The 9,272-nt window shown below is 39.9% G+C and overlaps 2 protein-coding genes across 3 annotated transcripts in view; both read right to left on the bottom strand.

Moving 5' to 3' along the window:
• Nucleotides 1-3,341, bottom strand: part of LOC118324652 (wiskott-Aldrich syndrome protein-like) — a 4,161-nt gene extending 820 nt beyond the window's left edge. The window contains 10 exon segments of the mRNA XM_035657079.1: nt 1; nt 3-340; nt 447-622; nt 740-944; nt 1,062-1,097; nt 1,199-1,228; nt 1,640-1,736; nt 1,874-1,960; nt 2,151-2,291; nt 3,109-3,341. The exon segment at nt 1 is cut by the window's left edge and continues 266 nt beyond it. Of these exon segments, the coding sequence (XP_035512972.1) occupies nt 1; nt 3-340; nt 447-622; nt 740-944; nt 1,062-1,097; nt 1,199-1,228; nt 1,640-1,736; nt 1,874-1,960; nt 2,151-2,291; nt 3,109-3,210 (1,213 nt within the window). The 5' untranslated portion in view covers nt 3,211-3,341.
• Nucleotides 3,342-3,553: 212 nt separating this feature from the next.
• Nucleotides 3,554-9,272, bottom strand: part of LOC118324243 (sodium-coupled neutral amino acid transporter 3-like) — a 10,817-nt gene continuing 5,098 nt past the window's right edge. For both annotated transcript variants that reach the window (XM_035656469.1, XM_035656470.1), the window contains exons 5-16: nt 8,459-8,532; nt 8,255-8,347; nt 8,066-8,147; nt 7,883-7,965; nt 7,636-7,694; nt 7,412-7,543; nt 7,093-7,172; nt 6,875-6,975; nt 6,570-6,694; nt 5,253-5,397; nt 5,001-5,104; nt 3,554-4,884 (exon numbers count right to left, since the gene is read on the bottom strand). In XM_035656469.1, coding sequence (XP_035512362.1) covers nt 4,780-4,884; nt 5,001-5,104; nt 5,253-5,397; nt 6,570-6,694; nt 6,875-6,975; nt 7,093-7,172; nt 7,412-7,543; nt 7,636-7,694; nt 7,883-7,965; nt 8,066-8,147; nt 8,255-8,347; nt 8,459-8,532 — 1,183 coding nt within the window. In that variant the 3' untranslated portion in view covers nt 3,554-4,779. The remainder of the gene's footprint in view (nt 4,885-5,000; nt 5,105-5,252; nt 5,398-6,569; nt 6,695-6,874; nt 6,976-7,092; nt 7,173-7,411; nt 7,544-7,635; nt 7,695-7,882; nt 7,966-8,065; nt 8,148-8,254; nt 8,348-8,458; nt 8,533-9,272) is intronic.

Below are 9,272 nucleotides of genomic sequence, written 5' to 3'. Positions count from 1 at the left end.
CTGGAGGGCGGCGGGGGAGGAGGCAAGTTGTGGGAGGAGGGGGGCGGTGGGAAATTAGAGGATTTGGAAGGCGGTGATGGGAAGTGAGAAGGTGAAGAGTGTGCTGGTGGCGGTGGTGGTGGTGGACCGCCTCTGCTTGAGGAAGGAGGTGGTGGTGGCACGCCTCCACGTGCTGGAGGTGGTTGGTGGGATGGGCTCCCTCGCTGTGACGGGCCTGGGATGGGAGGCAGGGGACCAGAGCGGCTTCGAGGAGGTGGAGGGTTTGGAGCAGAGTGACTGGAGCCTGGCACAGGAGGCAGAGGCCCTTGTCTGCCAGGTGGAGGTGGTGGAGGTCCACCAGCTATAATGCAATGGAACAAGACATGCATAAGAATTCAGCCTAAGCTTTAGCATATTACATTAGCCTGCAGGGAGATTAATAAGGAGGAACAAAGTGTGAGTCTAACCTCTGTTCACCTCCCTTTTGACCGCCTCCATGCCTCCAGACTGCTCAATGACATTATAGATGAGCTGGGAAGTCTGTTCATCCATCATCTCATTTTCACCGATCCCAGCTTGCGACAGCAAATTCAACAGGTCTGGGTCAATATTGTTTGGATCCCAGCCGACATGAGAAACATGCCTGACAGAAAGGAAATTAAAGGAGAGCATGACACAGTTTTACAAATAACAACATTCTCTCTAGATATTAACCAAACTTCACTGCTTGACATCAAGGCAACACATTCAAAACACTCACTTAAATCCACTGGGTGCCCCTATGTCTGCTTTGGAGAGTTTGAGGCCCTTTTTCTTGTTCTTATCCTTCTTGTCCTTCTTTCCTTTGCTGGTCAGAACTGAGGATGCAGCAGGTGAAGGCATGGAGCGGTAGCGTGAAGATTGGATATCTGGGTTTTGGATGTCCACTGTTGCCATGTGAAAAGAACCAGGGGTGCCAGGTGATGCTTTTGGAGGAGATACAGAGCACATGAAGGGTGGTGTTTTATTACTGTTTAATTTCATGTATATTGGTGGTTGTAAAAGTTACAGTAGAAACATGCTGAGATCAAAGATATACACACCATTTTGAGGTGGGACTGGAGGTAGGGAACCTCTTTCTACAGTAACCAGAAACAGGAGAAGAGGAAAGGAATATTATTACTCTTATGGTTTGCTCCTGAATGCAATAATACAGAGATTAGATGTATTGCTATCTCACCACTAGGCGGCGGGGGGCGCTGTTTCTTGTCTGTCAATAACAAGGAGGTGAGAGAAACCATTTTGCGTCACATTACCACACCATAATACAATATTTATTCAGCTAAAATACACAGTTAAAAACAATTGCTTATTGCTCAAATGACGAAGAAAGAAACTTTTTATGAATTGTTATTATTAATAAATCCATTAGTTCCTGAGAATGTATTATAATTTGTGTTCAATGGATACAGAAATCTCTTGATAAGGACTTACTTGTAAAATGTTTCAGATTTTTGCAAAGATCAACCGCATTTAAGTTGATTTAAATATTTTTCCAGTATCATATTGCAAATAATATATTAGCCCATAAATATATACAAAACATACTGCAGTTGCAAATATGTTTGGAATAAGAAAAAATAAAGATAAACATCAGGGTGGAAGCTATGACCTCTCTGACCTTGACGGTTGTGTCTTTGGTTGATTTTATCGATGACAGCATTTTGGAAAGCTTCTGCTTCCTGTTGCATTGCAAAGTTCAGTCCGACTTGACAGTCCTGCAAACAAGGAACAATCAAGGAACCACATAAAAAACAACAACAACAAAAACATGACTATAAAGATTTAGAGTGCACCACATCATAACTTGACAACAACAACAAGTTGGAGGAAGAAGTCAAATAAGGTTGCTTACGTCTGCAGCAAAGGTGTGAAAGTACGGCTGTGGCGATGAGTAAATAATCTGGTTATAGAGCTCCTGCTCCCAAACCTGCCTCCCTGTCTGTGGAAAAACATGACAAATATATCAATCCCTCAGTATTACTCATGTAAAATGTAAGTAATCTTGTGTCATAGTTTAGTAATTCTTCAATACACAGGACGACATTGGTTAGATCATCAGTCCAAAGAGGGCCTAAATATACTTAAACAGCCTTCTAATTAGACTCTTAGTATGATTGCAGCATTGTTACCTTCAAATCAAACATCCGTATGAAGTAGGAGCGCTGAGGGTTGTCTTTGACGAAGCAGACTACTCCAGTATGCTGCAGGCTCCATATGGATGGACTGTGAGGCAAAGCCATAAACAGCTGTGCAACTGCAGTGGCCACGGACTAGACACACAGACAACACATACATTGAAAACAGTTCAGTGCTGATAGGACACTTGAGATCACTTTATTGCAGCTCAGATGTAAATGTGCAGTTATGTGGTGAGGATTCACTTCCTTGTCTGCTTTCATTTGTTCAGATAACAATTTGAAGTGCTGGAATGCTCTAAATTTGTATAAGTCATTTAAACGTGCAGCCGATGTTTTTTTTGTTTTCTACTTCATATTCTGACACAACTTTCTTTAAAAGTTTAAAGAAGGTCAGGAACAAGTCAAGTTCCACTCTACTGTTAGACTAGGCCTGGTGTCTAATTCTGACACCAGAGGAAGAAACAGTTAAGCCACCATTTCCTGTTATAGCTACCTCCTTTTTGATGACCTAATGTCAGCAAGTCATTTTAAACTGCGAACCGTTGTTTCCTTTGCCCAAAATGTCAAAATTAAGACTTGAATTCAAGTTTAGCTGAACATATTAACTAATAAGGAGGAAGTAAACAAACAAACAAACAAAAAGGAACTCAGAAAAACAGTCAAACTACAACATGGTTGTTAGTTAAGATGAATATACAATGCAAAAGTCTTCGACTCAGGGTTCAACCACCAACTGTGCTCATTACAATTCAGGACATGATGTTTAACCACCAAGGTCTCGCAAGGATGAAAAAGTTTTTACATAGCAACAAGAATAACCTGTACTATATTTGTTAGCTTCTCTTTTCACTTTTACAATAAACTTTTCCATAAGAAAGGAACAGGACTAAAACAGCAGGTTAGCATTATCACAGTGGGCAATCCCCTCCCTGGCCAGTTCAGAACTTACAGCACACCTTCTGCCCACCAGCTCCTCCAGCTTCTCATTCTCCTGTTGGCTCAGCAGAGAGCTCTGGACGGTGTCCAGTTTAGATTTAGATCCACGGCTCATGGTCCTCTCATAAGTCTCCCAGTTTATCTTAAATTAAAAAAGTGTACAGCATTTGAAAAAGCGTCCTCTCTACGCTGTCAGAATACTAAGCTCTACAGTAAAGGAAGTTTCTCTTCTCTGTTCTGTGCACACATCAACTCAGAGCCGGAAACGGCCAACCACACTTCTCTAACCCCCACTTTTCTTCTTTCTCTCTTCGCAGAGCAGAAATGAATGTGTTACTTCCATTTTCATAGCAGAGGCAGCACACTATTGCTCTCCTCCTGCTGTGAGTATTTTACACAGATGTATTCTTAGTGTAGTTAACATTTTACTTGCATTAAAAAGCTACTCAAAACATTTATACAAATGAAAGACATATTTTATTGACAGATAACAACATTCAAATTAATTTAAAAATGTACAGGATGAATAACAAAGTCAAAATATCTTTTGATCAACTTTCAAGACAAAAAAAGAAGAGTCATTTTAACTTAAAAATCATATATTATTCACCATACTGAACAGTTTTTTGGACTGCTAAAACAGACACAGCAATTTTAACACTGGATTTTTTTTATGTACAATTGGCCTGTGCCGAATGTGGTAAAAAAAAGTGTGTTACCCCCTATTTAGATGTGACAGAATAGATAAATTCTTTGGTTTGCAGCTGAAGGTTTTCTCAGGAATACATAAAAACTTAGATGTTGTACAAACTACCTTTCTGTGTCTGTTGACTCACATGTGATTGTCAGTAACTGTCTGTTTGACCTTCATGGATAGCAGCTGAACACCACAAATTATCTGATTATACAGAAAAGGTCACCTCAAACTTAGCTAGTGATGTTAAGTGGAAAAATAGATTAACAAAATATCACATTAAGAACATTATTTAATCTCCATGTAAAATTCGTTGAAAGTAGATTGGAATGGTTGGTGTGGACATGCAGACTAACCCTCGCTGATAATACTTGGCTGAATCTGTGCAATTCAGGGATACTTAGACAACACTGCACCAACACATTTAAAGTCCTAAATGTGTAATGAAATAGCAGCTGATGAATGAACAAACTGAATTTTGAATTTGTATTTTTTTTTTTGCATGATAAAAAGCAAAATCCTGGGAAATGATTGCCCTATGGTATCAAATTTCTGTCCTGTAAAGGGAGGGAAGTAGATTGGACGGATTTTAGCAGTGACTGAGCTATTCCACGGAACTGTACACATCCATACTCTAAAATGGGATTTCCATTTGAGTCATTCTTTTGCCATTCATCTTTTTTTTGCATTTCTACACATGCCTCCAAACAACATCCTTTACTGAGATGCGTGACATAAGTTTTGTTCAGTCAAAACACACTGCTGTGTACTTAATGTTTCTGTGTTCTCTCCTCCATTAGAGGGCCTTTTGTCTGCCCCATCACATGTCAAAACACTTTCTTTATTGTTTTGCGGGGTCTTCACATATCCTTCGTCTTGCGCAGTCATATTTTCTGTTTGGCTGAGAACTCGACAGATCTGGGGTAATTCAATGACAGGGAGAGCTTTGGTTGGCATTCTGTTCGTAAGTTCTCTGTTCAGTCATGGTGGCTAGTGTCCGCCTCCACTTCGACTCTCTCCGGTCACCCAGTCAATGATGATAAATGACAAACTCATGATCATGAAGATGAATCCCAGCGCAGCAAAGCATGCAGCCTACAGGAGTGAAAGGAAACAACAATCTGTATCAACAACACATTAAAACACATAGAAATTTAAAAGACCAAGATAAAGGCATAGTATCCCTGATAGCTGAAGGAACTGAGTTGTACCTGAATCTTGGGTCTGGACAGAAAGGGCTCCTGTTCTTCAGGAACGATTCGCACATAGAATATTCCAGGTAGGATGAAGATGAGGCTGGGGGCAGATGTGGCTCCTGTAGACGAAGGAGGTAAACAGAGAGAAAGTGAGTTTATTTAAGGTTGTACGAGGTAAGTGATTACACAGTTTACAGATGACATAGTTCACACTAAACTTTGCAGTTAAGCCCACACCATATGGCCATCCTTCTTGTATAAACATACCAATGAGGCCAAAGATGTCGCGGATGGAGGGCACGGAGATAACAAGTATGTTGACCAAGAAGAGGAGACAAAATGCAATGCCGATGTGTACGGACCAGCGGAAAGGCTTGTCAGGGAAGAAGATCTGGAGCAAGGCCCTGCGGATCTGCAGAGGGAAGGAAGGAAATAGTGAGAATGTCATGCTGTTTCTTTAAAACATATGATCACAGGCATCCAGGTTGATAAACAAAACTATATGAAAGTAAAAGTTGAGCCTGCTCAACTGAACTACTACTACTACTGAACTACTGTTGAGAACCTGTTAGGTAAGGTATTGTCTGTCGCCATGCAAATGACCTGCATCAATATGGATTTGAATGTGATTGTGGAGTGAAACCAGATGTGCAACATACTTTAAAGTTCCAACCTACAGAGTGACGTTCAGCAGCAGCATTCCTGTGTCAGTTCAATAGGAAGCTGGTTAGCTTAGCTTAGCATAAAGACTGGAAACTAGCCTGGCTCTGTCAATGGCATACCACTGTCTCTAAAGCTCAAAAAATATAATAAAATATACATAGTCTGGCAAATAACCCCCCATAAATCGGTGACTTTTCAATTTTTAATTTCAGTTGAATTGAACAAATGGGACGGTAGACAAATCTTTTAACCTTTGGACAGAGCCAGGGTAGCTGTTTAGGTTCATGACAACAGTATGTGTTTAATGTTTTGCAGTGCGTTCTTCTCTTCAATTCCTACTACAATTGCAGTGTGTTGGCCTTCGATGTGTAGATTGTAAGATCTGACTAAACAACATTGTTAGGATGATCATTAGAAATTGAATTGGTTTCTGGTATATCCACCAATTAAGACTTTTTTGTCTCAAAAATAAATAAATAAACTAACTTATGAAAAAGAATAAACATTGCATGTCCCCTGGTGTAATTCTGGGTCCACTACTCTACCACTAGCTACCACAAGATGCCATTATTCATAATGATATAGATTGAATTTCAGACATTAATGTATGGCTATCTCATTTAAATATAATTATTTAAATAGAATTATATAATTAAAACTTCTTCTTATCTTAAAGACTGTTATTTAGGTCAGAACATCTCTTTACAGAAACTGTTGATATAAAAAAGTTTCACAATAAAGTAGAGAGAATATCCTTAATACAGTATGTGTGCAATATGTTTCTAAAAAATCTTATTTGTTAAACAATTAAGTAACACAATATAATATAATAATAATATCTATTTACCGAAATTTAAGAAATATTGTTTTCATTCTTGCTGTTTTTCATATAAATATTCTCACTAAGATAGATGTTCTTACCGGGAAAAGAACCACAGGGACAGTCAGAGTAACGGCCACCAGCACAGCCAGACGCACGCAGAGAACCAGGACATCCAGGGGGTCCACTCGACTGTAGGTGTGCAACAGCTCGGACTCAACAGCACCTACCCACAGAGAAGTAGATATCCCTTGACATTTCTCACATGGTCTAGTCCCTCATTCACAACACTTGGAAATGCATATGGGCTCTGAATACAAGTGCGTCATTCATTTTGAAAAAAACTTGCCATTCATAACATCAGAACAAGGTGACCATTGACTCTCAGGAGTAGAGAGTATCTTACCAAAAAAGGTGAGGTAACCAAAAAGAGCCGTCAGCAGGTACATGACAAACATGGCCAGGATGGAGATGTTGGCAACAGTCTGCATACGTTTCTTGGTGGCACTAAAGCACAAGGAAAGCAGAAAAATTATATTGATTGGACTAAAACTTTTCTCTGTGAACAAATAAAAGGAACCACATTTGGGATTTTGTGAAATGGACAATGATATTCTGACTTACTCTCGCAGCTCAGTGTAGATTGGTAGCACCTCTGGGTGGCAGACAAAAGCAAAGGCCAGAATTGGGATGGTGTATGCTGTCTAAAATCCAAACACACCAAAGGTCAATGAATAACCCTCCAAATATTACTTGACTAAAACTTAACAGAAATCTAAGTCAAGCGGGGAACACAGGCTTCTACACGCCTCTATGCTGTTGACATAACATGCTCTAGTGCAGAACATGTGGCAGAGAACCTGCTGTGCTAACCAATAAATTAATATACAGCTGACGATTCAGGAAACTAGATGCAGGCAATGTTGAAATGTTTTCCACTAACCTGTGAGTTGGTGGTAAATAGTTTGGCCTCACAGAAGTCGTCTGTCCCATTAATGACAGTGTGGTGATCAGCTATATGAGTTATGTTATGATCTCCCAGGGGACACGGGATGTTGAATTTCTTGTAGATAACCTGGGGAGACACACCCATTAGTTAATCAAAGATAAATATTTAACAGTGGAACATTTTGTAGTGTGTGTGTATCTTTCGGGCTCAAGACTCACCGAAATTAGGAAGAACACCATGCAGGAGAGGGAGAAGCCACTTGTATAGCCCAAGTAACCTGTGTTGCAATGATAATAAGAGGATGCAGAGTGATTTATGGTTGAAGACAGATTCTGATAATCTCATCTGTTAATTTCAGTACAGGACATGGAAGTAAACGCAACAAAAAAGGGTAGTGGAAACAGGACGTATACATGGGAGAGTATGGGGAGTGAATAAAACGTAACGACAGAATGAAAAACATACCAAGTTGTTTCATGAGTGCTAGAGGAAGAATGATGCCAGCGCTAACAATGATGATCAAGTAGTTTCCATTCAAGAACCACTCTCTAAGAGACAGTCAGACAAACAGATGAAAAAATCAGTACAAAAAAAAAAAACTACTGAACTACATGTGAATCACTGTCAGAATATCACTCTGACACTCACCCTGTGTTTTCGTGTTTATTTAGGAACGCTTGAATAACCAGTGGGAGCTCAGACTTGACGATGAAGAGGTAGCTAGACATTGCTAAAAGGAAGTGAAAACAGTATTATTTTGTGTTACTTACTTATGCAAATTTAATCTTATCCGATTAAATGCACCTGCTTTCACTTACAGACATCGGAGGAACCTACCTCCAATGTTGTGTACTGTAATGATGCATGCGGCCAGAATTTTTCCTGGGGGACCAAAAGCCCGATTCCCAAGCTGCTCATAAGCCCGGATGCCTGGAAAACCACAAACATTGTACAGCTATGAGTGTGATATGTTATGAATGCAGAATTGACTCTGTAGCTACATATAATGAGTTATGTGTGTTGAGTCTAGTTCTGGCTTACCGACGACTCCAGCACTTCTCAGCAGGAGATGAATTGAATATGCAGACAGAATGGCAATGGACACCAACAGGATTCTGAAACATACGAGAGCGGAGATGTGTTGGGAAATGTAAATATGTCTAAAATTTGCATGACAGAAATTTGTTGTAACAACTTGAGTTGAAACTGTGCTTATTATCTAAATAATTAAAGACAGAAAGAGAGAAATAAAGCTATTCTTTTAAACCTTTGTCACAGACAAAAAAATAAAATGCCATTTTGTGAATGTTGTATTTGTTTTGTTTGTTTTTTTTCCATCCACACAAGTGAGTTTGGCTTTGAGAGACTGGCTCTCCAGCTACTCTCCTACCCCCAGCCACATAGCACAGGACTGATCCAGGTAGGCGTGTCTTGGATCTGATCACTACGGGCTATTTTTAACCACTCAAATCTGATTTAGGGAAGCTGCGTGTGTATGAGCTCTAATGTATATTCTGACAGATCAGGCTTGGTACTGTAGCAGTTACATATACAGTATTACACCTCACTCACGCAGGTAAACAGACAGAAACGCATGCACATTCGAGCACAGAGCCCATCCCCCGGGCCACCACACATACCTGTCCAAACACAAGTAAGTACACTCAGACAGTCAGACGACACACACACACACATCTCTGTGGCCCTACTTCTAGCCTTATAAGGCACCTCTATTGACTATATCCAATCTGTATCCACTAACACAAACTTTAGCCTGATCCTGATTCAACTGTGAACCTTAAAACAAAATTCTAACCTAAAATAAAGATAAATTATAATTATATTATATTATAAT

Source organism: Morone saxatilis, unplaced genomic scaffold, assembly GCF_004916995.1.
Source record: "Morone saxatilis isolate NCDOM2014 unplaced genomic scaffold, NCSU_SB_2.0 Contig15, whole genome shotgun sequence".
In the NCBI taxonomy this organism is placed as follows: Eukaryota; Metazoa; Chordata; class Actinopteri; family Moronidae; genus Morone; species Morone saxatilis.
Note: the sequence above shows the minus strand (reverse complement) of the source record. Positions and strands in the feature narration are given on the sequence as shown.